Source organism: Motacilla alba, chromosome 2, assembly GCF_015832195.1.
Source record: "Motacilla alba alba isolate MOTALB_02 chromosome 2, Motacilla_alba_V1.0_pri, whole genome shotgun sequence".
Classification (NCBI taxonomy): domain Eukaryota; kingdom Metazoa; phylum Chordata; class Aves; order Passeriformes; family Motacillidae; genus Motacilla; species Motacilla alba.
The window spans coordinates 66,044,799-66,071,992 of NC_052017.1; the positions used below are offsets into that span (position 1 = coordinate 66,044,799).

At 37.4% G+C, this 27,194-nt stretch overlaps 1 protein-coding gene across 3 annotated transcripts; it reads left to right on the forward strand.

The window, feature by feature from the left end:
* SLC35B3 (solute carrier family 35 member B3) lies at positions 1 to 22,670 on the forward strand. Of its 3 annotated transcripts, none has more exons than XM_038128181.1 (10): positions 3 to 317; positions 3,602 to 3,880; positions 5,134 to 5,255; positions 7,120 to 7,274; positions 8,742 to 8,849; positions 10,912 to 11,009; positions 13,546 to 13,638; positions 14,045 to 14,156; positions 17,118 to 17,187; positions 18,253 to 22,670. In XM_038128181.1, exons 1-10 carry the CDS (start codon positions 36 to 38, stop codon positions 18,401 to 18,403), a joined length of 1,470 nt encoding a protein of 489 aa, XP_037984109.1. In that variant the 5' UTR covers positions 3 to 35; the 3' UTR covers positions 18,404 to 22,670. The 3 variants fall into 3 exon arrangements, with proteins under 3 accessions (XP_037984110.1, XP_037984109.1, XP_037984111.1); XM_038128183.1 differs by having other exon boundaries at positions 4 to 190; XM_038128182.1 differs by lacking the exon at positions 13,546 to 13,638 and having other exon boundaries at positions 1 to 317.
* The last annotated feature ends 4,524 nt before the right edge of the window (positions 22,671 to 27,194 follow it).

The following is a 27,194-nucleotide window of genomic DNA, read 5'->3' on the forward strand; positions in this document are numbered from 1 at the left end:
GGGTAGCGGAACGCCGAGCGAGCGGCGCCGCGCCGATGCGCTCGCTGCTCGCGCCGGGCCCTGGCGCCTCCCGGCCGCCACTTCCGCCGGCGCGGGCCCGCGGGAGGCGGCGATCCCGGCGGGCGGGCGGGACGCGCTGGCGGGGGGCGGCCGGCCGGAGCCGCCGTGCCCCTCCTTGCCCGCCGGACAGGTACGGGGCGGGACCGCTCCCCGCTCCTTCCCTCCCTCCCTCCCTCAGTGACGGGGGGCGAGCGGGAAGGAGGCGGGGTCGCTTCCTGCGAAGCGTCGCCCGGCATCAGGGGGCCATGGGCGCGACGGTGAGGGGCTCCGGGCGGGATGTGGAGCGGGAGGAGGCTGGCACTGAGTGTCGGGAGGGTTCCGGCCGGGCCGAGGAGGCGGCGTCCCGCGGGTTCCCTTTCCCGGGGGAAGGGCGGGGAATGGCGGCCTGTGGCGGCTGGAGAGCCTGTGCCGGCCCTGCCCGGGACAGCTGCCAGGCGCTCGGGAAGGGCACACCTGGCGCAGGCGAGTGGGCAGGAAGGAAGCCTCAGGGCTCCTGCTGGACCCTGTTCCCTTCCCTGTTTTGCCTCCGGAGCAGGACGCAGGTAGCGTCAAGCAAAGTGTCCGCTCAGGTTTCCCGCAGACGGACTTTGGCTTTCCTGTCACCTGGCGCATCCCTGCTGTGGTGCCAGCTGCTGTCCTGCCACCAGGCGTTTCTGGCACGGTCTCCAGAGCGTCAGGGCCAAAGCCAACGTGGAGCTTGCCTCGTGTGTCTCAGGCGAGCAGTTTTTCTGAGCGGACCAGGACGCTGGTTTCTGCCAAGATGATGGGTTTAACAGATGTTCTTCAGTGTTAAAAAACCCTGGCCAACCAAGGCTCGAACTCCTTCCTGATGTTTTTTCCATGCTTAGTACCAGTCGTTGACTTTTTGGAGGCAAAAGAAATTGCTTTTCTACTCACTTGTTCATTTGTTTCTCCTTCATATAATAATCACAATTTTGTGTGCTAGGTTAATGTGATAATCTGCAAGGGACTTTTTTTTTGTAAGGGATAAAACAGGAAGTCTTTGATCTAAAACATCTGTTGTTTATGCTTTTACACACAGGAGGAGAAAGAAAAGAGGGAAATTGGCATTTTACACAAATCAGGACAGCTCTTAACTCTTCATAAGACAGATTTTTTTCTGTATGTTTGTTCAAGACATGAATTAGTTGCTTGAAGAATTTTGATGAGAGGAGTAAGAATAACCGTTTTCATGCTTAGAAAAATAGCAGTTTGAGCAGTCATTGTGAATTTCAGAAAAATTCTGTCACTGTTGCTAATGAAATTACTTGGTGGAGACTGTTTCAAATGCATACATTTACAGTTTCTTCAGCTGTTACATAATTTTCTTTGAAGGATGTAGAGAAAAACATCTGCCATGTATCATAGTTTTATGATGGTTGTGGGTGTGTCTGGAGTGATCAGTGTTTCTTACCACTTTCAAGACAGACTCAGTAATCTGCAAAAAATTAAGTGGAGAGACTGTAAAATCTGATGGTGTTCCTGAGGAAATATTTTTAATAGAAATAGTTGAAAATTGAAGGTTATGTTAATTGTGTGGTGTAATGCTGGTAGACAGCTCAGCATTACACAGTCACTTGCTCGCTTTCCTCACTACCCCCAGGGAGATGGGGTGAGAGGAAAGGAAGAGTAAAAAAAAATAATTATGGGTTGAGATAAATATTTTTTAAGAAGTGGAGAAAAATGTGGGAAAAGAGAAGCAAACCAAAACTGGTGATGTAAAGATGATCACTCCTCCCACAGGCAGATCAATGTCCAGCCAGTTCCTGAGCAAAAGCTGGCTAACCAGATAGTCTGGGAAGCATAAATTTGTTCATGATCGCTTCATACCCACTTGTTCTCATTCTTCTGTCCTTAAAATTAAAACAGTTTTTTCTCCTTAGTGGTACTCCATACTTGTACTGAAAGCAGGTCTATTTTCTTCTCATCGGGGTTTTGTTAGGCTAGACAAGTTATGCTTTCTTCTTATTTCAGCTCCTAAGATGAGCAACCTGCTCCTCCGCCCTGATAACCCTTGTTTGCCATTGTTCTTTCAGTCTTTCTCTGAGGGTGATCAGAACTCTATTATATTGTATGTGAAGGCTCACTCATGCCTCGTTGTCCAGCGTTAGTGCTTTTCTGGTTTTACTAAAATTAGTCTAACACTTATTTTTCTTTTGTTTTATGGTCACTTCATGTTGGGGTTAGCTAAAAATCCGTAGGGGTAAACTTTCTACCTCTCACTTCTGATCTTGAGGTGAGGAGCTATGAATTTAGGCACGAATAATTACTATGGTCCCTAAACATCTGTTATACTCCCCAAGATGTTCTTTCAGAACTCTAGTAGGAGTCTTGTTCCAGCCTGATAGTAGCTTGTGTGAAAAAGAAAACATAAGCACATTGCAAGCTTCATACTAATACTTAATTTTTTCAGCTAACCCTAAGTTCCTAGTATTGTGTAATATATTGTATTTACCAGTGTTCTTGCAGACTACAGTTGTTGCGTGATCTAGTGTTAATGTACTGGGACATTTTAAATTTGAAAACAATGAGGAAAACGTTTTTTTATGCATGTGTGATGAGGAGAATTATTCTTGAGCTGGTAAAAACAAATCGCTAAACAGTTGGGACAAACACAGTGTAATGACTGACTGCTCACTGGACTTGATGCTGGCCTACACTTAAAAATCTTTGGACAATTGGCTGACCAGTGTGTTTTATCTTAAAAAAAACCCCATCAAATATTTACTGTCTGCTGAGCTGGAGAACAGAATTATTTGCATCTCAATCTACTAAGCTGCTACATTCCTTCTCTAGGCTTCAGTCATCCAGTTTTATTTTCTGTCACATGTGGAAATAGCTGCATGTGATAAATACTAAAGGGATTGCCATATCATAGACCACATCAGATAAACAGTCTGATTTTTGAGACTGGCATCTCAATCTGCTTGTTTCAATCTCCATGTTCTTTTCTGAAAAACTGTGCAAGAAATAGTGAATAAATGTAAGGATGAGGGGATAACTTATTCAGCTTCCATGCTTGTAACTGGTCATAGGCTCAAATCTGTAGTTTTTAGCAAGGCTTCCCATGTTGTGAGCTAGTCTGGTGTGGTTTGCTGAAAAGATGAAGGAAGGTAGACAGAGCCACAGTGCTTCAATACCAGTTCTTTGACTGTGAGTTGGTCACGGAGATCACTTCTCTCCCAAGCAGTCACTGCTGTGAGTACATGACAGGACCAGTTAGAGATATTGAGAAACTCAAGCTGGTTTTCTGTTACTGATGTTTTGGGGTTGATTGGTTGGTTGGTTTGCTATGCTGAGTGTAGGAATAAAGCAAAACTGCTTTCATAAAGTGTTGTTTACCTCTGGTGTTAACTTTGGTGTTAACAAAGTTAACTGATGTTAACTTTGGGCATCAGAAAAGATAAGTAAAATTTGTGAGTAAAAACAATTCAACAAAACTCTGAAACCTTTATATTTTCCCTGTAAATGTGACATTCATTTATTGTTGTTGTTGGAAGGCTGTATGTTATGTCCCATCTGACTTTAGCATTTCTTTCAGCTTTCTGACAGAAAACACACAGAAGAAGAAAAGCGGGCAGAAGACACCAACAGCCCCGAATGCAGCGAACCAGGAACCATGGATCTGAAATTCACTTCATCGAGAAAATACATTTCCATCAGTGTACCTTCCAAATCTCAAGCTATGTCTCCCCATATCAAATCAGTAGATGATGTTGTAGTTCTTGGTATGAATCTCAGCAAATTTAGCAAACCTACTCAATTTTTCATCTGTGTTTCTGGAGTTTTTATGTTTTATCTAATCTATGGATATTTACAGGTAAATATTATGAACTTGTGTCTTAGGCCAATTCCTTCTACCCCTTGTCTTTTTCAATAGCATAATAATATAGTATGTATTTTAATGTGTGTAGATGTTTAAACTAGATATTTATTGCAAAGTCACCCTTACAGTGTTCAAGAGCAGGAAGTAATATATAATCTAAGTTGCCCTTGTGGTTCGTGTGCCTGTAAAGTTTAGATCACTTGGATTTTCATAACTTGATCTTTTACTTCTGTGTGCAAGACACACCAAAGTCTTAATTGATGGTGAAACCTTTAGATCTCCCTAAGTTCCATGAGATCTATACAGTTGCAGTCGTCTTACTTTTCTCTCTGCTCTCAGGACAGAGCTGAAACAGGTACTCCGGTAATTTTTTAAGCAGAAGGATAATGTTTATGCCATTTTAGTTAAACATTTACCATTCTGCTAATCTTTTATCTTGAGCAGCTCCCTTTTAAAAATTATTTTTAAATTTACTGAGTATTCTCAATAAAGCAGTGATTTAAAAACTTGATAATTAAAAATCATGTTTCTAATGCAGTTTTCAAAAGCAGCTGAGAAGTTTGTTAGCATAAAGTTACTTCAAAAGAGTTTGGAGAACATGATCAGTAATTAAAAGCAGAGTCTCAAAAAAGCAGATATTGGGTAGCCTTTTGTTTCTATAACTGATACACCTACATAAGTCTTTATGCAGTGTATGTATTTTTCCATAACTAATTGCTCTGGTTTGAAATAGTCCTACAGCGTGCAAATTTTTATGAACTCTCAAGTGCCATTTAATGTAGGCACTCAAAATATTAGATGTGCATTCCTAAGAACTGAAAATTATCAGTAAGCATGTTTGTTAGAGAAAATTTGTATTAAATTTATCCTGAGATATTTATAAAATCTGAATAAAAACAATCTACCGAAGTAAATGAACAGAAAAGCGGCCAAAAGGTAGGCAGGAAGCCATCTGTAATATGAGATAGTTACTAGTGGATCAAATGTATTTCCCTAATGAATTGATCCATTAATTTTAGTGTATTTACAGCAACAGTAAATTTTCTTCTTTCATTTTGGAGAACCTAAATGGTCTTTTCATTTTCAATATTTTTGCAAGTTACGTATGGCAGATAAATCTAGTTAATAACCAGCAACTGCAAAGGCTAGATTTGCATGTACATAAAGGAAAAAAGTCTGTTGATTTTTTTTGTCCATTTAATATTTTGGTGTATGTACATGACTTTGGTGGGTTTTTGTTTTTATAGGAATTGATATTTTCAGTGGAAGGTTTTAAACCTTTTGGTTGGTACCTCACTTTAGTGCAATTTGGATTTTATTCCATTTTTGGACTAATAGAATTGCAGTTGATTCAGGACAAAAGAAGAAGGTATGTGTTTTTCCAAGCATTTTACCCACTGTCCATGAAATTAGAAGTATTTGATACTTACCATAAATTTAACTTCTGTTTTTTTGAATGTGAGTACTGTGAGGCATTGCTAGCAGTTCTGTAGATAAAAGGAAGTGAATTTGCTGGATGATGTTAGAGAATATTTTTGAAGCACCCACTTGGATTTCCGACCTGTAAGTAGTTCTGTTGACTTTGCTGTCACTGTCCCACTTACAGAACATATTGTGACCTTAACATGGCTGATAGAGACTGAGTCACATGTGTTGCTTGGGATTGTCACATCTAGAATAGAGCCAATGCACTTCACAGCACTTGAAGCCATCTGTCAGTGAATATGTTTTCCTCAAATATTGGCGGCACCTCACCAAGAGATTCCTCTTACATGCTGTGCATCTTGGAGAATGTCAGAGGTCTACTCTCTGCTTACTGTGTAGCTGAGTGGGTTTCTTTCAAAAGATGTGCTGAAATGTTGTGGTTTTCATTTAAGACAGCGCTCATGACACTGGCACCAAACTGTTCTGTGTTTTCACTGCAGTTGACCAAGGAGATTTTTGATGTCTTGAATCCCATGGAAATGGGATATTTTCTGACTCAGAGTAGCCATTCTGCAGCCTTCTACCCATCTATAGTCTCTGCAAAATGTTTATTGAAGCACTCTGGAAACTTGAATACAGGCTGTCATGGTGCACATGAATTTTAAAGTTGCCTCATATTCTAGTTGAACATCACTAGTTTTCCTGACCTGCAGTCAGCCTTGGATGATTTTACATATAGTGGTTTTAGATTATAAAACTCTTTTTTAGCCAAACAACATAACTTTGATAAATAAATCATTTTATTTTAAATACTGGCAGCTTGTATTTCAAGTTATCTGACTTTTTGAGATGCATCAGATAATATTGCACAGTTACCTTTTGGGTTATCTTTGTTTATGGGGTTTTATTACCAGTTGGAAATGCTTACAGAGCATGACTCTTCAAGTAAGTTGTGTTGGAAATGTAGATCTGGAATATATTTTGCATTTTATTTTCTATAACCTAGGCGTCTTCTTGTAGACAAGAAATCTATATTTCTTAAATTTTAATTTTTCTTGCATGCCTCAGAGTATGTGTACATCACATAATGAGTTACAGATAAGACAGGATTGCAGCAAGACAGCTCCTTATGTTCTTAATGTGGTTCTGAGTATGCATGGAAAATAGCTGAACATATGCACAGCAGTAGCTGTAAAAAAATCACAAAGTGAGCACAAAAGTAACTGTTGGATCATCTGTTGTCAGGTGATAATTTCATCAGATTGTGAACAAAACATCTGAAAATGTTCAACAAGCCTCTCTGTTCATGGTATCTGAATCACTGCTCTCTTAGTTTCATTGTGTTCCATTAGAAAATGGTACTTTTTTCAATTTTCTTCATTTTAAAAATGTCAAGGTTCATGTGAAAAGTTCACCAAAGAAGTTGTCACAGTGACCTGTGACAGAACTAAGATCCACATTATCTCAGTATGCCAATCTTCTGCGTTTCCTTTGACCTGAAACCTTTGTCTTGATTCTTGTGTAAATAGCATACCTTCTCAGAGGGAGATTAGAGAATTACTGCTTGAATACTTCATGAGCCATAAAGTTTTTATTGTCTTGTATTTGCTTTTTATTTGCAGTAATTGAAAGAAATGAAATATGAAATCAGACATTTTGGTGTATTTTTAAGTTTCTGGGAAGTGAAATTCAATGAGAAAGATGTTGATTTCTCTACCTGGTGAAAGATTTCTTTACCTGAATTTTCCAAGCTAAATCTTCTCTAGATGAGTCTGTAATGCCAAGATTTGTGTGTTTATGTTTTGTAGAATTCCTGGCAAAACCTACATGATAATAGCATTTTTGACAGTGGGAACTATGGGTTTGTCAAATACCTCTTTAGGATATCTGAATTACCCTACTCAAGTCATCTTCAAGTGCTGTAAGCTGATTCCAGTTATGATAGGTGGGGTTTTTATACAAGGTAAGTGTTAGTCTTGCTGTTAGATGATTTTTAAAAAATTCTTTCTTTGGGAGGTAGACATAGATGGAATCCTGTACTTTTTAAAATTCTGCTGATAGAATTTTTCCTGTAGGAGGAAAAATGAGAATTTCTGAAGCATCTTCTGGGAAAATGTACAAATATATCTAGATCAACAGAAAATATGGGGAAAAACATTCTACAGGTCACTTGCAAATCTTCGTTTTTACAGAAGCTTTCTTAATTTTTAAGAAGTGTAAGTTTGTTTTCTAAACTAAATCACTTCATAAATGAAACAATGACAATATTGAAATGGAAAACTTGAAATGGAAAACAAAATCTAACCATAAGTTGTGAAGAAAATATCCACTCTTGTTTGAAAAGATTAATTCCTAAATTTTGATTAAATGTTTAATCAGAAATACACCTGATTTTGCATGTCTTTGGCTAGTCCTAAAGTCATAGTGCATATTCCAATAAGAGAAAGTGGAATATGGAGAAAAATGGAAAAAGGTTGTAGTTATGTGAATAAATATACTTCAGTATTTCTGGATTTAGATGAGTTAAGCATATTATAAAAGTTTGTGTTCAATACACAAAAACTTAGTCAGTAAAGCTCCACATGGACAAGTATAATGGAACAAAATCTAGAATGCTGTATTTCTGTTTCTGTAGGCAATTCTGGCCTTCTGGTTAAAAAACAGCTGAATTTTCAGCGGAGATTTCAACTTTACATATGTACATGCCTGCATAGTATTTACCTTTTATTAGGAGTAATTTTTATCATTTTAATGCAAAGTGACCGGTATTTCCCTAAAGCTTTATGAAACTTTTTATTGGGTTGTAGTAGTGTTGAAGTCTCAGAATCTTTTTTTTTTAATATTATTGTTACAAAAATTTAGTTCAACAAGATTCCCTTGGAAGCTTATGTTCAAAGTTCAGCTTCTGAGCAAAGAATACATTATTTTAAACAAGATCTACTAACTCCTGCTTTTTCGTGTCCTTACTTTCTTTTTCCATTCCCCTCCACAATGTGTCTTTACCAAACTATAAGACAGTGCAGAATTCTCAGAGTAGCAAAGTTGTCTGTTAGAGTTTGGAATTTACTTCTTTCTGATCAGTAAAGGCAACCGAAATATCTTGTGTGAGGGAAAAGTATTAAGAAACATCTGGGAAGAGAATGCTTTGTCAGGGAGGATGTGCTTTGTGTCAGTGCTGTAACTGTGAACACAAACCAAAGCTGATCACAGGAATCAAGTATTTACCGTTAGGGTCCTCCTCCCCTGTGGTAGGAATTTCTGTTGTAGAAGAAACTAAGTCCGGTTGTGAAAGACCAGAGCATTGAGTCTTCTGTTTAAGTAGAAGAATGACATTGGAACTATGTTTCCTTAGTCTTCTAGTCTGTTAAACAGGGTAAACATTAAATTCTGAGAGTGCTAACAGTTCGTTCTTGCTGTTTGTATTTTGTAGGAAAACGTTACAATATTATAGATGTGTCTGCTGCCCTATGTATGAGCCTTGGATTAATATGGTTTACTTTAGCTGACAGCACAGTTGCACCAAACTTCAACTTGACAGGTAAAGACCTATTCTATTTTAGAGTTTAAGAAAATGCTTGGTTTTTCCTACAATAAGCGTTCCATAGAAGTTCTGAGTTCTTGTTGGAGTGCCTTCAGGTATCCTATTGAAAATGCAAGTTTCATTGTAGCCTTGTTCCATCAGAACTCTGTGGCAGAAGAGACCTTTATTCAAAGTGTAAATACTTAGGTTCCTAAAATTTCTGGGAACTGCACCATCTTGGTTGAAATGTCTCATATTCTCAAGAAAGACTTACCCCAGTACATATACATTAAAATAAATATGATGAAATTTGGTTGGAACATTTTAAAACTTAAAAAGATAAGTTGTCTTTCCTAGTTAAATTTTTAAGTATTTTTCCATTTCAGAACCATTTACTTTATATTAACAGATGGTCACAGTCAGATTTGCTGTAGTTTTTAGGCAGAGTTCTCACATTTTAACCTTTTAATACTATCTAAATCAGTATCAAAGCAGGGATGCAGGGATTTTAACCTGCTTGAAATGAAAAACTTAGTTGATTTCTTTCTCAAATGACAAAAGATAACTGAATTCCTGAGTTGATTCCAGTGATTTGTGTGGAACTGTTTCTGTGCAGATTTCTTTCAGAACTAATTTGGGTCCAGTTTTTCCAGTTGTTTTTACTCACGCTTTACATCCAATAAAACAATGCTGGTCTCGTCCATGGCTTTGCTGCTGCTGCTTCTGCTCAGCACTGCCACAATGAGTGGAACAATTCTCGCACTCCAAACTGTGTAATGGGCATAAGATGAACATTTTTCTTGTCCCCACATTTCTTCTCTCTATGTGCACTGGTGCTTCAGGTCTCCGGTAACATTTTCATCTCAGTCCAGTGCTGAACCATGCATTTGTCCAGTGGTGTACCTGGCCCACTAAGCGCAGCTGGAACATGTATCATGATAGAGAATGCCCATGGAGACATGCATCCATCACTTTACAGAGTGAAATTGCTGAGCTGGAGCTGTTATTATATCTTTGGACCAGAGCTGAATCTATGCAGATGAGATGCCTATATTTTTAGCATTACCAATATTATTCATATTATCATGTCTTTTCCATTGAGTTGTACCTTTTTCAGTGCCTGATAATCTGGAATGATGAAGAGACCTGGAAAGTCTAGCCTTGAAAAGGAAATGGTTCCCAAACTAAAAACACTGGTTTAAAGTTCTTACCAAGAAAATACCACCTTAAATTTCATGGGCCTTAAAAATGTTAAAATCTTCCACCTCTTGACTGTAAGAACATAGGATTAAGAGAACAAAACACTGCTTGTTTCTAGTCTTCCAGTTTCTTCCCTGATACGATCTTTTAAGGAACCAAGACTAGAGTGGGTTTTGATTTGCATTTTGATGATTAGTATCTTCTGTAATGTTGTATACTTAGGAAAAGTGGTATTTCAACCTGTATTCATCATTAAATACAACAGTCATGAAAGTTTGTAGGTTGGGAAATGAACTGTGACTGACATGACTAGAGTTATCAGTTTTTTTGTTATTGGAAAGCTGAGTACACTAGTGACTATATAGTGACTTCCTTGTCATCATAAATGGTAACCTGAAACCGTGGAGTTTGTACCTGAACAGTAGATTTTTTTAAATTAATGTTTCAGTAATTAAAGATCTCTACTGTCAATCCTCTTGCATTTGTTTTACCATTACATCTAACATTTCTGTTTGCCTTTGTCAGAAAAAAAAAGTGGGATTAACTACTCAAAAAGAGTATTTTCTCTGGTTATTTATCTTCATTAACCAACTGCAACTGATACTCTATGGCTCTTGTTGCTACAAAAACTACAGCTGGCTTCTTTATAGCAATGTCCTGATGTTCCCATCCAGCTTAGAGATACACAGTGCTCAGGGGTTAATTGGTGGAGGGAGAGTGGAGGTAGGCACCTCTTTGTACTGGTGTCATGAAATATTTTTGCTGACTTTTATAGGGGAGGGCTGGTTGTTTTTCTATTCCTTGGACTTTTTGCCACCATTTTGCAATGAATATTCTGAAGAGGTTTTGTTTGTTTGTTTTTGTTTGTTTGTTTTAATAGGTGTGATCCTAATATCCCTTGCCCTCTGCGCAGATGCAGTAATAGGAAATGTACAGGAAAAAGCTATGAAGTTGCACAATGGTTCTAATTCAGAAATGGTAAATACCACAGTTGCAATTTTAAAAGAGCATGTTTTATCATAGGCAAGGCCTCCATTGACAAAGCATGGGACTTAATGTGCTTTTCTCTTGGTTATGGAAGGAAAAGCTCTTGGTGTACTGTTCTTGGGGTTTTCTGTTTGTCTGAGGAGTTCTGCTGATTTTTCTGTTTCATTTTTAACATTTCAAGGGTGCCGCTTTCTGCGTGCAACTTCAAATACAAATACAATATAGCTACAGAAACGCTCGTTTCTATCAACAATTCCTTTGTCTACCCTGCAGGCCTGAGATCAATATAGTGTTTTTGTATGATCATGCACTTAATCTCTGAAAAATACACACTGTTCTTCTGGTATAGTTGGGCACATGTTACATGGAACATGTTGTTTTACTTTACTTACTCTACTTTATATTCCAGAATATGCTAGCACCTGGGAGGCAGGTTTTTTTTAAATCTTTTGAAATCTACAAAACTCTGGGTGAATATTTTTGTTCCTGATTCAGTGAAATACAATTTTGATAACATTCTTGCTCAGTTTTTTTAATGTACTTACTTGGAATGAGGATTATCTATTCAAATGGTCTGAGGTTATTTTTCTTTTTAGACAAAACTTGTTTGAATTTGGCATATTTTTCTCTGAAGTTGAGTAAATATAAGTAAACCTTTTACTATAAAAAGCATGATATGAATATGCCACAGGTAAAAAGTTACTGAAATTTGTTTTCTATATTTGGCATGTATTTGATATTTAACTAGAAAAATCTAATTTCTCATGAGAATAGCTTCAGAAATGAAGAAAAAGTTAGAAAATATCTTCATTTAAGGCCAAAAGTGATTTAGGATGGCTCGAGAAGGTTGAGCTACAAGTTTCTGGAAAGTGGAAGAATATATACCTAAAAGTGCCACTGTATTCTTGTTTTTATTCTAGTATTTTTTCTTAGTGTTGACTGCTGCTGGGGGCAGAGATTTGGCTCTGTGACCTGGGGCAGCCTTCTTTAGCTGTCATTTTCAAAATACAAAACCAAAGTGCAATCTGTAGCTTTTTTCTTGCCCACTTTACATTTGACAGTTGTCGCTGCCTTACCTACGAAACTCCTGATGTCTCCCTGACTTTGCTTTTTTGTTCTGCATTCTGACAAATGTTGGTCCTCATACTGTATACTCATGCCACTTGTAGAGAATGAGTGTAATGGTTTAGGATATAAAGGTTTTGTTCGTGGTTTAGACATTCCACTTCAGGATTTTGTTCAGAGAATTCAGTGCAGAAGTACAAGCAGAATTCTGGAAATCATTTTCTATACTTGAGACTGTGGCAAAAATTGAATCTGAATTGGAGATCATGTTTAATGGACAGCGATCTGGAAATAAAATTGAACAATAAAGGAACCTGTCATCCACAGGGTCTCTCCTACTGTGTTAAATTTGGAAATTGCTCTGGATTTAAGCAATTGTGAAAAGAGAAAAGATGTTTTGTGGCTGAATAGTAACCACTGTTCTGGAAAGTTATACCTGATTTTTGCCTTACATGTCATTTAATGGAAGTTATGTATATTACACTGCCTAACAAGGAAATAGCAATGTGGTGCTTATTCCTGGCTGTGAAAAGTGAAGCCTTTGGGTATTTAGGGAAACAAGCTGGATGGAGAGGCAAGTGAAGAACTGGGGACTGACTTCTGTGTGTATAAACAGTGTCAAGTAAAAGCTCTGAGGATTAGGTCATTGTTTTTTAAGAGTTTGAAAGCAGTTTGAAAGTCTGCTCTTTAAACACCTAAGCATCCTTCTTTATTATAGAGCAGTGATAAGTGGTCTGTTGTCTCATGGAATTGCTAACAATTTTTAATAGTTTTTTCTCAAAACTGAGGTATAGCAAGACACTAAGTTTTGAAAGCATAGTAGATCACCATGTTCTAGCCAGTATTGTGTAGAATAGTTCTGTTGACCAGAAAAGTCTACTAAATGTTGCCCAAACAGCTGAATGCCTCCTGCTGCATGGGAGGATGGATGGGAGAATGGATGGACAGTTCCAGTTTCTACTTCTGTTGGCTCTGTGTGGGAAAAGATAGATGAAGATTGTTTTGTTGCTCAGTGCACCTATGAATTGAGTAAGGGTGCAGACAAAATAAAGAGCCTACCTGTTTCCTGAGTGTTCTGAGCACTGAACTAGGCCCAAACTGGTCATATTTGAAAATCCTGCATGTTATAACCATGATGAATGTGTGCCATGAATGTGAACTGAAGTGACACAGATGAAGCTTACGTGACACTTCTGGTGGTTCTGTGCTACCCTTTGCACACTTAATGCGGGTGTTTACTGTGCTGGATAAGGAGCAGGATAGGAAGAATGTGTCTAACACTTAATGTTGACTTTTCACTGTACATCAGCTATTACATAAATGCTAGTAAAAATATCATCAAACCCTTCAAATTAAGCTCTGAGTTGCTGAGCATATTAATAGGGCCAAGCATCTGAAAGCATTTAGTTTTGTCCTTTTGTATAGTATCACCTAGTAATTATTTTCTCTTACACTATTCTAGGTTTTGTATTCCTATTCAATAGGGTTTGTGTATATTTTATTTGGATTAACATGCACTAGTGGATTAAGCCCTGCAGTAACATTTTGCTCAAAGGTAGGTGTAAAGATTTCCCTTTTTCTATGAAGAACCTCATTGGAAAACCTTGCTCTGTATGATTCAGAAAATCTTACCACTTCTCTCTCTAAAGTTCTATTTTCATCATGTTAACAGGTTAACTTGTATAATTCATACAGTAAGCAAGTTTTTCCAGTCTTTGATGTGTTAGATAGGGTAATGTTTTAAAAAGCAACAAAATCACAGGACCAGACTTATGAGCTTATAATTTCATTATTATTTTTCCATTATTTAACTAAAATTAAATAAGGATTTTTGCATGAATGCATTGTTGAACAGCTTATTATTGCTCAAGCAGTTGATTAAAGTCTGTAGTTTTATGTCATTTTGCAATACCTCAGGGTTTGTTTTGCATTTTCCTAACCGGCTTTTTTTATTGTTGCAGCATCCAGTTCAGACTTATGGTTATGCATTCCTTTTCTCCTTGACTGGGTATTTTGGCATATCCTTTGTTCTAGCTTTGATTAAAATCTTTGGTGCCCTTCTCGCTGTAACAGGTATGAACAAATTATATTTTTACTGCCTTTGTGTAAAAACAAAGTAATCCTATTCTATTATTTAGGACTGAGCTTTTGAGAATAGTTCTTACTCTGGCTTTTTTTCTGTTCTTTGTGCTGACTGATTTGTGTAGCATGGATCTTCACATGGTAGAATGTGTTTGAGATCTTCCTGATTCTTTTTGTGCCACAGTTTCAACCGTGAAGAGCCTGTTAAGTAAACTTGTGCATATAGTCCATGCTATGTTTTAGTGCAGAAGCAAACACTGTTCTAAGTGAAGGAGCTGAAATTGAATCACAGAATCATTTGGGTTGGAAGGAACTTCAAAGACCATCTAATTCCAACTCCCCTGCTATGGACAGGGACACTTTTCACTAGACCAGTTTGCTCAAAAGCCCCATTCAACTTGGCCTTGAATACTTCCAGGGATAAGGCAGTCACAGCTTCTCTGGACAATCTGTGTCTGACCACTCTGATAGTAAAGAGTTTCTTCCTAATTTCTAATCTAAAGCAACCCTCTTTCAGTTTAAAGCCATTCCCCCTTGTCCTGTCACTACATGCCCTTGTAAAGAGTCCCTTTCCAGCTCTCATGCAGGCCCCCTTTAGGTACTGTGAGGTGCTGTAGGGTCTCCCCAGAGCCTTCTCTTCTCCAGGTTGAGCAATTCCAAGTCTCTCAGCTTGCCTTCATAGGAAAATACGGAAAGGAAAAGACATGTATCAATTAAAATGTTAAAGGAAAAGTAAGGGTGTTCTAGAAAGGCATAGTAGGCAGTGACATTGTTTTAAGCACATGAAACTACAAACATTAGTCCCAAGGGCCTGGTGGGGGGGGGGGGAAGGTGTAGCAAGGTGTAGCATCACGTAGCAAGGTAGCAAGGTGTAGCATCACGTAGCTACTTGCCTTTATTTTTCTCCTAAAAGACACCCTGGTTTCTGTCAGGTGATGCTCTACTTCATTCACAGTAGCGGAAGGGAAAATACATCATTGTTCTCTGACCTGAGAGTTGCATGCTCTGATTTCCTATCAGTTATTTCCTCTCCTCTGCAGCCTATCTGTTTTGTATTTGCGTTTAACCAAGTTCAGAAGCTCTCCTGATTGGAAATTGACCCAGAGGAGAGGGTTGTTTCGTGTATTAAAATACTTCTTTTTTTAAAAAGTCTCACTGTACTAAAAAAAAAGTTTAAAAATGCTGTAGAATAGTAAACCTTTCCCCAGTTTTCTTATGCCTGACCTTGACAATTCTACCACTTGAGCCCTTTCTGTCTTGCCTGTAGCAATATGAAAATGTTTATTGTTCCTCGGAAGAACACCACATTCATTACTGTCCCTCCCAGCTCCCCCATCCACCCTCCCCCTTCTTGAGGAGAGTGGGGTGAAAGAGTTTAATGAAAATTGTATTTCTATTAGCAGAATGAGAAATTATCAGACTTAATTGGGAAAAAGAAGAAAAGGCACTTAATTTAGAAGGAAATGGTTACATAAATATTTTAATTAATAACTGATTTGAAAGAACAGAAATAATTGTAATTAGAAAAACTGAAGTAATTTAACCATTTTTTAAATTATTCATTTGTAAACTGTTTTCTAATTAAAACTCAATTTTCTTTTTCATTCTCCTTTAATTTTTCATGTAATAGAAAATCATTTTATTTGATGAGCATAAATTTCTTAAAATGTAAAAAGAAAATTATTACTAAAAAGTTGAACTTGGGGCAGATGCAGCAGTAGTGAAGGATGTTTCTTCTACTATAAAACACTCTTAAGTGAATATTTGTTTGTGGGGTAGAGTTGGGAAGAATGAAACTTTTCTAGTCAAAGCACTGTGAAAATACATTAGTAGTCATTGGTTCCTTTTGCCAGTGTGTTGCAGTAAGACTAATTTGGATGTAGTTACACAAATAGGACTTTCCAGTATGGTAGTTAAAAGAACTTCGTGGTAAGCAAAATATTTTCTGATAATTAAAAAAAAAATATTCTTTAGGTGCAGACCTGCGGCACCCTGTACTGGAGTCTTTCTCAAGTGAGAACCCTGTGCCATCATATAGCATAACACTTCTCAGGCCCTTAGCCTCCATAGCTAAACTTGTGTGCCTGGCTGCATTCTTACTTTATTTTTGAACATTTTCTACAACTTTCACTCATTTATTGATTTTGTTTCAGTGATAAACTACATGGCTTTCCTGGTACACAATTCGCTAGTAATGCTTTACCCTTGTTCATTGCAGATAGCATTGAAACTGTTCAAAAATTGTTGGAGCTGTAGTTAATTTCAGAGCAACCAAAGAGTTTTATCTCTGTTTTGGAAACAGGATTGTGTTCTCCACTCTTCTTACTACTTGATTCTTTTTAGTGAACGGATCAGGTGTAGAAGAATGTCTCTAGTGGTTTTGAGGGAAACTTCCTAATGCAGTCACCGAAGTCAGACATCCTTGGTCTCTTAGGCTTCTAAGCAAAATTGTAATTCCCTGCAGTATTAGGGAAATTTTTAGTAACTTCAGAACAATGGTGAGAGGATAATCCCATTCCACTCAAAATAGAGCCCAAAACACCACGGAGTTGTAATAACATGAGGTGCAAATAGCAAGATATTTGATCTTTGGTCTACATCCAAGCTTTAACAGATGAGTTTATATCATCAGTTACTTGCATGTTGCTCTCAGAGACTGTGAATTGATTAGCATGAGGTTATTAAATAGCAAGTCTTGTTCTGGAAATTTCCTTGCTGCGAGTAGTGTGACTGGAGATGGCACTACTGACACAGTGTACTTGTTTCCAAAAATCACATGGTTCCAGTGCTGTTTTGTGCTGCACTGGTACATCTTCAGTCTGTGTTTGCACCGAGGGTGTGATCATTATTTTAGTGAGACAATTATTTTATGAGGTTACCTGCTAAGCCTTTGTTATGTTCTTTTGTTGTAACTGAATTCTTAAAGAGGTTAATACTTGTTTTCCTCTGTAGTAACAACAGGAAGAAAAGCAATGTCCATTGTGCTGTCTTTTTTGTTCTTTGCAAAGCCATTCACATTACAGTAAGTATTTATAGTTTTACAAAGTATTTTATAAAAAATGATGATGTTCATCATGGAAATGTAACGACACTTACTAATCATATTCGGGGTTTAATGCTTGTCTTTTTATATCTTCTACAATAGTTGGCAGTCTATTCTAAATATTGACTGGCTTGTTGATGATAATCATGCTAGAGCAAAGAGTTTACATTTTTCTAAAAATCTAGAAGACAACAAATAAAATTAAGAAAAACCTTAAATAATATCTAGTGCTTATGATACATAATAAATTGTTTGGGTACTTTCTCTGTGTTGGAAAATTTGTGTAAAGGAAGGGAATTTCTCCATTACGGTATTGTTCCTGCTTTTATAAGCTCAGATTTGAATTCTTAGCTAGCTATTCTTTTAAATGACTGTATTATCTTGATATATTAAATTGCCAAATGTTTGAGCTTGGGTTTATTCCCTTTTTTTAAATTTTAAGAAAGAGCTTACATTGAAAAATGCAGCTAAGTTTCTACTTTGATTTTAATTGCTTCAGGTTTGAAGCAACATAAAATTCTATTTTATTTCTATATACAAATTGCTTTAAGAAAAAAGCTTGCATGCAAATCCCAAATGGAATTTACCCCAGCTAAAAATATTGAGGTTTAAAAGAATGGAGAGCTGAAACAAACATGTGCCTACATTCGGAAGTATGGATAGTATGGAAGTAAGGCACTGAGTGGGAAAATGTTTTGGACCAGTAGCAGACAGTATAGCTCTCATAACCATAGGAAGGAAAAAGATACTAAAATCCCTCAGGATTATTTTATTCATGTAAGAAATAACAGATACTGTTTAGTTATTATTTAATTATAAATGTATTTCAATGTGCTCTCCAGCCAGGACAGGAATAAAGAAGACTGGAAGGATAGTAATAATAAAGATTTAGGGAAATTCTATCTCAGAGCCCACTGTTTTTTGGGGGATTTTTTCTCAGCTCTTCCTAATGTGAGGTTTGTTTAATCCACAAATATTGGTATGTAATTGCTACAGATAAAGTGCTAATGGTAACTTTTTTCCTCTCCTCTGCCTCCCCTCTAGGTACGTGTGGTCAGGCTTACTGGTTGTTCTTGGTATATTTCTTAATGTTTACAGTAAGAATATGGACAAAATCAAACTGCCTTCACTGCTTGGTCTTTGGAAAAAAAGTGTGGAAGAAAGAAAATCAAGGACGTTGTCACAAACTGTATAGACAGTGGTTCATGCCTTGTCTAGATTTTGACTCACTATTTTATTGGAACATCTTCAACTGATTCACTTTCCAAAGGGAATGTTATTAAAACCAAAGGAGCTGAAGGCATATTGTCTGCTTGCAGATTGCTATAAATGCACACTTTCATGAGCCCTTTCTTCAGAGCACTTGAATTCATCACAAACGGTGTTGTAGGCCATTGTCAGATGGTTTTATCAGCAATGAAGGACAGCAGCTCCTGGCAAACTGCTGAGAAGCTGCACTCAAGTGGGACACAGTAGAAGATTAGTTTTGGGCATTTTAATAATATTCGCCATGTGGCTGATCTGAAATTAGTGATTCTTTGTTAACTGTTTAGGTGGGTAATTTAAATGTAATACTGTACTAATCACCAACTGGTTGACCAAATTGTGAATTTAAAGGTGGAAGGTTTAGAATACAGTATGTTGTCACTCTTTTACATTTTAAATAAAAATGTTGGGGTTTGTTTAAATTATTGTTTAGATCATCACAGAACTTGATATTTATTGTAATAGTTGAAATTTTTATTGAAATCCTAGTGTTACTCTATTTGAGTATTGCTTGCAAGTCACAAAACTGAGATTGCGTTTATGCAGTCAACACTCATGCTTTTGCTAGGGGGAAATGGGCTTTTAGGCCTGACAGGGGTGAGATGGAAACAGTGGTGTAAGAAACTGTTATTTGCTTAATCTGTGGTGAAATACTTAATTTTTAGTGCCCTATGGCCCTCTCTATCATTGTGGTATAAAGAGACATGGAAGTTCTCCTTAAATTTCTATAATCAAATCAAAATTCTTCAATTTCAGTATTGGGGTAAATAATAACAGCATCAGCTAATGTGATTGGAATATGTATTATGTCAGTCTGTGTGGTCTTAGTGATGAAGTTAAGAGGATTAGAGTACAGATTACAGTTTTCTTTCTTCAGTGACAGGAGGAGACAATGTGCTACCAGTCTGTCTTTTTCATCATGAATTTAGGAAGACTAAGTCCATTTATCGCTCTTTCTTTTATAGTCAACTTGCTTTTGAATCACTTGCCATCTCTTTCATTTTATATATTTAACAACAGCACTTTAAAAATACTAATCACCTTACCAATCATTGTTCTTACATGGTCATGGTTTTTTTGTTGTGTCCCTTAGATGCATCTTGGTGTATGTTCTTTCAACTTAGACAAAAATTAATTAGATAATAGAAATATATAGTCAGAAAGAACATACAAAAAATTAAAAAATCTCACAGGATGGCCTCCTGTCAAAAATACTAGTTGATGAAAATATTTGAGATATACAAAATGTTTTTCAGACACTTAAAAAGAATTGCTGTTCAAAGGAGCTTGTAATCAAAGCACAGACACAAAATGTGCCTTAAAATTGTCTTATTTGTTTGGTAGCTTGCATATGCCATGTGAAATATGTTATGGACTAGAGCATGGAATAACAGGCAGCTGAGCATGATTGGAAGAACAAGAGAAGAGCTGTGCTGACATAACTGCACTGTTCCCAGCGCTGACACTTCTCTAGGGTGTCAGCAAAGCCTCTCAACACATACAAACCCACTGTTGCCAACTCAGGAGAATGTATTGCATGGAAGAGTTTTGGATTTTAAATTCCCAGCTGCTGCATGATTGATTGTGTCCTGGATGAGGTAGAGAGGTGAGAATTTGATGAACAGATACACCTTGAAGGAGACAGATGGCCTGCCATGGCTGTCCATTTTCATGTTGCAGCCAAAGTTTTATTTTAAGGTATAATAAAGCATTCCAATTACAGATTTGGTGTAAGAGTGCATTTGACCAAGTCAAGGGGATTGATACACTTCTTTCCCTGTAATATTTATCAACTCTTACATTCCCTTGCATTCTTTTCACTAAATGAAGTTGATCTTTCCAGTGAGGTTAAGATAATTTTACAGTCCTCATTCTGCCAGCTGTGAACTCTGCCTGTTGCTAAATGTTATTAATCTTCAGGAAAACAAATTATGTGAAAGCTACAATATATGCAGAAAGTCATAGTAAATATAACTCATTTGGCATCTGTTTTATTTAAATAGGTGAGAAGTCACAAAGTTTCTGGCTAGAATTCAAATGTAGTATGTATGTTTCTGGATGGTTAATATAATCTAGTTTTGTCTCTACTGTCTCTCTTTGGAGAGAATAGTAATCACAATAATTCACCTTTTAATTTATTTTCTGTTGTATACAGGACTGAGTTAATGAGCTATCGTTAGGGGAAGTTTTGATTTATTTTTTTAATAATTTTCTTAACTGTAGAAGTGTATGTTTTGTTTTACTGGTGTACTTCAAAATTATTTTTATATACAAATGGATATTGTAGGTTTACTATTCATAGCATAGATTTAAGAGTTAGCCCTTTATTTTCATAGGTGTGAGTCTAGTACTTGCCAATCAACAATATGTGTGTTAAAGAAAATGCACACACAAGTGAGAGTAGTTCATAATTTGCCACATATCATGGTCTGTGCAGTTTCATGCCTTCTTTAAGAAAACCTTCATTTCAGTGAATTGCTGTTTGTTGGGTTGTGGGGTTTTTTTAATAAGCTTCATAGTGCATGCAAGTTAGAAAACCTTACAAACCTGCAAGTGTTCTTACTACAAAATTTTGGGGTTGAGTCTTTTGTACTGTATATGTATATTGGTTTTGTGTTGTCTATGAAATATGAATAAGGGCTTGTCCACAAAGTACCTGTAAATTATTTATTTTTTGTGTAAGAGCACTTATAATGGGGTATTGGTTAACCCTTCCCAGTGCTGAAGGCTGGTCATAGTAACTGTTGGATTTTATACTTCTTGTTTCCTGGGATCTGCAGTAGGCATGGTGAAACTATAGGAAAAAAGCAATCAATTCTTTCACCAGAAAATTTGTTATCTAAAGATAATGTGAATTAGTTGCTTCTTATTCATGTGCTACACAACTTATTCCTCTCTATAAAAAAAAAAAAAATCTCTGATGTAGGAATTAGTTATAACAGCATTGAAATGCTCAGTAAAATTTAAGTCTGACCAGCATCTCCATTGATGTCAGCAGTCTACCTTTGTGATAACTGCTTCTGCCTCCTTTGGATAGCTGAGGGAGCTCTGTTTTCCTAAATCAACATGCATTTGCAGTTGCTTTCATATTACATTTTTGCATTTGTCTGGCACACTTCAGTAATGAAATAATTGACTGTACAGTGGATTTCTTCAGTATTTCAGTACTTCAGTATCAGCAAAACTGCTGATTACACAGGTACTTGTGTGGGAATACAAGTGTGAAAGAACTTATGCCCTGCCCTCCAAACCTACAGTATTTCCTGATCTTGCATTAAACTGTTTTTCTTCATCTTGTTTTACAACTCCTGTGCTTTGGACTTACCAAACATTTTAAGCTAAAGCTTGGGCTTTATATCATTCCTACTTGTCTTCCCTACTTCCTTACTTGTCTTTCTTGCTTTTGGATGTGAAATCCTTTTTCAACATGCTCTTTTTATGCACTGTGGATTGTTTCAGGTTTGTATTCCTGCATTTAAGGGCTTACATCACACTGTTGCAGGTTAGTCACATTTCAGATTTTCTGTTTGATATCATTTATAACCATCTGGGTGATTATTTTAAATCCTTTACTCTCCATGAAAAAATCTTTCATACTTCTCATTATTTTTGATAAGGCCTTGATGAGTGCACATATGAGTTAACTCCTTGACCTCATTCCATCTTCCAAGAAAATCTCTCTTCTCCCTTGCCTGCCTGTGAGAACTAGAGGAAGAAGAGATAAATTATTTCAAGTGCTCTTTTTTTTTCCTTTAATAAGTGCCTTCCTCACTAACCTGGTATGTCTTAATTGTTTCTTTTATTTCTGCCTCCCATGCTCCCAGGCACAAACAAGCCCCTCTCTCATGTTTGAATGCTGCTTGTTCAATCATGGAAACTTTTTGAGTTGTTTACTGTTCTGAAGAGAGGTATAAAATTGCATGTATACTCTGGAGGGCAGGAAATAATAAGTAAACTTCACAAGTTAAGGAAGTAATTAAATGGATTAATACTTTTTTTTCTGGAGGGATTTTATATATGGTTTAGTTAATAGCTCAGAATTTGTTAGTGGAAGGGGTTTTCTTTTACATTTTACCTGTTAAAAAGTCTTTATATTAATTTTAATATTTAATATAAAACTCCTAATGTTTCAGCTTTTAGAGATTAATTTCAGCCTTGCCTATGAGGCAGAAAAGCCCTATCTCCATTCAGAAATGGAGCATTTCCATTCAGAAATGTAGCATATATGGTATCTTGCCCAAAGTTGCCTTGGTAAGTCTGATGAGCAAGGAATAGATGTTAATACCCTAAGTCCAATGTGCCCCAAGTCCAGCAGAGCCCATCTGTACTTTAAATGAAATGGTATCAATGTAAGGTCAGTTTTCTTTTACCCCCAGCATTAGAGATGTTAAATTGTTTCTGTTCCTTGTTCTGTACAAGTATAATTTAAAGGGAAAACAAGACAGCCATAAAATAGCTTTTCTGCATTTTATTTGAAGCTTTTTTGCATTGTCATTTTTTGTTGATTTCTTGTTTTCTGTGAGCACTGCTGTGGAAGCCAGCCGGACACAGTAGCAGTTTTAGGAGAAGCGTAATATCCTTCACTTTAAGATGACTGGTTCACCTTGCTACTAGTCAAAGGCTGCTGCCATGGGAAAACTATGAGGTATTGTCATCACATGAGGAATTAACCGTAATGATGCATTGTGGGGTCTGTATCACTGCCATTCGCTTGTAGAGAAGCAAAGACTATTGCAATTAAGAATATTCATGCACAAATAGTCAGCTTAGAATACAATGCTGACTTAACACTTCTCTACACCTGGCTGTTGTGCTAGTTTTTTGAGATGTGTTAGTAATGTATTGCTTGTCTCTACTTTTGGTTATTTGGATGTTTTCTTTGTTAGATTTCTCAGTGTCATGCTTCCTCTTCTTTTTTTTTTCCTTTTTTTTTCTTTTTTTTATTACTTATGTTTGAAGTGTAAAGTTTTACTTTGTAATTTTCATTACATCTGTAATGTGTCCAGTTCTGGGCTCTCCAACACAAGAGGGAAATGGGGCTACCCGAGAGAGTCCAGCAAAGTGACAAGAAGATGATGGACTCGACCATCTCACCTGTGAGGAAAGGTTGAGAGAGCTGGGATTTTTCATCCTGGAGAAGAGAAGGCTAGGGGGAATTCAATGTGTACAAGCACTGAAGGGAGGGCACAAAGATGGAGGAGCCAGGAGTGACAGCACTGGGGCAGTGGGCACACACTGAAACACAGGAGGTTCCTTCTGAATAGAGGAAATACTTTCTTACTGTGAAGGTGACTGAGCACTGGCATGGATTGCCCAGAGAGGTTGATAAGGCTCCAGCATTGGATATATTCAAAACGTGTCTGGGTATGGTCCTGGGCAGCTGGCCGTGTGTGGCTTTGCTTTGAGCAGGGGAGGTTAGACCATATGACCTCCAAAGGCACCTTCCAACCTCAGTCACTCTGTGATCTTTAACCTTGCTGTCTTTGTCTATCTTCCATTTTTTATCCTGTTGACAAATTGGTAATAAATATGCTTAAAACAAGTATCTCTGAGTTGGCTGCAGTAACTGCTGGAGCTGGCAAAGCCATGCTGAAAACAGTTGATAATGTGGTTGTGGCTGCACAGGGAGTACCTCCGGAGCACAATCCCATGGGGAGAGAGACACCTTCATTTGGTAACTGCTGCTCAGTGTAAAACGAGAGTATGTGACTGAGCAAATGCAAGACTATTGCAGATGAAATTGATACTGTCAATATAGAAGGAGTTCAAAGTTGCTTTTTATTTTCTATATTTAGAGCTTGCAAATCTCTCTGCTGCTTTAGTGCGGCACCTGATCCACAGGTATGCTGGAAGTGCTGCTATGCTGCTTGCTGCCTCCTTGTCAGCATTCTGCATGAACGTGGACAGCTGTGGTGGCCCTCTCACTTGAGTATAAACTCCACTTAAATACAGTTCTGTAGTAACAGGCATTCATGGCAGCAGATCTGTGCAAAAGTCCAGTACATAACAGGGTCTGCAAGAAACCTGCACAAACCGTTTATGGGGGACTGTTGTGCCAGGGTACTGGTTTTAAACTAAAAGAGGGTAGATTTAGATTGGTTATAAGGAAGAAACTGTTCACAGTGAGAGTGATAAACCAGTGGAACAGTTGCCTGGAGAGGTGGTAGATGCCCCATCCCTGGAAAGATTCAGTGTTATGTTGGACAGGACTCTGAGCCACCTGATCTAATTGAAGGTGTTCCTGCTCATTGCGGAGGGTAAGACCAAATGACCTTTAAAGGTCTCTCCTAAACCAAACTATTCTATGTTGTCAAAGGCAATTTGAGGCCCCTGGAAGGCTTTAATGCATAAAGAGTTTGTATAGGCTTCAGGCAGCAACAAGCAGAATTTAAGCTCTTTAGGCTTTAACATGCCTTTAATCTTCTGTTGATTTAGCCTTAAGTTAGGATTATTTATTTTATGTACTATCCAAATTTTAGTACTGGAAAATCTTTTTAGTGAGAAATACACTGAAAGTTGCCCTTAATAAGCAGTTCAAGCTGACAGCTGGTAATGCTGTATACCTAGTTTACACTATCCTGTGCAGTGCAGCTTATAGACAAAACCTGAGTGAGTGCTTGGCCTCTTCAAATGAAGACTGTATTCTTGCTGTTAGGAAATATATAAAAGAAAAAAAATTCTGTGTAGCTTTGTAGATAATAACTGGTTTAAAGGTAGCTAATCCTTACTTTGAGTCACACCTGATTTCCCTGGACTCCTTATTCTTAATAAATGGCTCATGCCTGGCTGTACAAGCTTGGCTTACAGACTTCATCTCTCCTGCGATTAAAACAGCCTGAGATTTAGCTATCATGCTTGCATGCTTGCCAGGTCTGAGACCACTTACTGCCTGAAGCTTTTGGATCCCCAGGCACATAGGTAAAGGCTGCTTAAATCGACCATCTTAGACTTGGTAAATTTTGCATCAAAACACAGCTTCAATAGAATCTATTCTTTGATAGATGAGAGTTTGGGTTTTTTTCCAGGAAGCTGAAGCATAGGCTGGGTAAAAATGATACATAGTTTGGCTTCTCAGTAAAAATGTCACTAGTGAAGAGACCTAGCTTTCTTCCTACTGAGAGCTAAATTTGTATGGAGAACAGGTGTAGCTATGTATCAGAAAGGTGCAATGATCTTTTAACAGATTATATTTCTGCACTCTGCACTGTGGTAGGATAAAGAAGGGAATGAAAATCAAGATGTGTTGGAGAGCAATCATTCTTCTTTTACATTGCATAATATTGAATGCAACAGATACAAAGCAGTTTTCAGTAATCAAACTAAGGCTCAGGACAGGGATTTTTCAAAGGAATTGAAGATAATTTAAATACTGTTGAGCCTTGACTACTTTACTGTTCTGAAAATATCAAATTCAACCACCACAGAAGAGCATCAGGCTGCCCCCCCCTGTGGAAAGCTTCTCTTCCTGTCTGTGGAGATCCACTGTGAAGACAGATTCATCTTAAATGTGTATCTTGCTTGATGTAGGTATGCTGAGACTTTGTGGTTGGAAAAAGGATGGCTTTTGTCAGTCATCTTCAGTGCAGGTCCTCCAAATGTGCAAAACTCAAAATGGCTGAACAACGTTTAGTAGGTACAAAGGTGGCCAAAGAGACCTGTTTATGAATTAATGTGCAATTTCTTCAATATGCTAGATTTCTTCTTCTGTAGCTGTGGCTGTTTGATCAGATTAACTGTTCTATTTCTGCTAATGATTTAGAGTGTTAAAATGTGTTTTTTTGAAAATGCAGATTTCACACAAGTGTGTTTTGCACAGTTTAGGTAGTTCAGATTAATTCTTTTTAATTTGTTTTATTTTTCATAATTAGAATGTTATGGTGCAGCAGATTATTTATAAGTAGTTTTCAATATTAGGCTTTTATCATCTGTTTAGTTTATTTACTGAGACTTACAGTAAAAACTGCATCTCTTCTTGTCCATTTCTCTTATTGCAGTCTCTCTTCAAGAGATTTGGTAACCTGCATTATTTTCTCAGCATCATGTGGTAAATAATGGTACATGTCTGAAATTCATCACAACAGCAAATAAGATGGTGCACAGTGCATCATCCTTTCCAAACTGCCACAGCAGGGAGGCCTGGCAGTGTATCCATTACCTCTGTTATTTCTTGCAAAAAGCTTGATTTTTCTGCTTTTTGATGTTTTAAGGCAGCAACGGAAAAAGAGCTGATGTAGCTACATGGGGATGTGAGCCTTTGGGAGAATGTTGTTTTATTTTAGTCAGAGGTGCAACCCACACTATATTGCTTGTGGCTTTATCTCCATATTTGCTCCTCTGCCCTTACCCTTTTCATTTCCTCATAACTGGAGAATACATTTAAAAACCTGGCACCCTAGTTACTAATTTTGTGCTGTGCGAGATTTTCTTTATTGTTTTGTATTCCTTTCACCATGACAACTATGCCCTTATTGAATGTTTGTTTTGTTCTCCTTTTGAGCAGAAGATACATGGACTATTCCTTTGTGCAAAGGTCTTGAATTATTAAAAATAAGGACCGGATCCCCAAAAATATATAAACTTTTTGCTCCTTAAAATGGATGATAGCAAAGAGTTTGTGTCCACAAATTCCTGTGAAAAATTCCAGAAATTCCTCAGAAATTCCAAATTCCTCAGAAAAATTCCATGCAGTAGGAGCTGCCCATGTGTGCACACTTCTCACT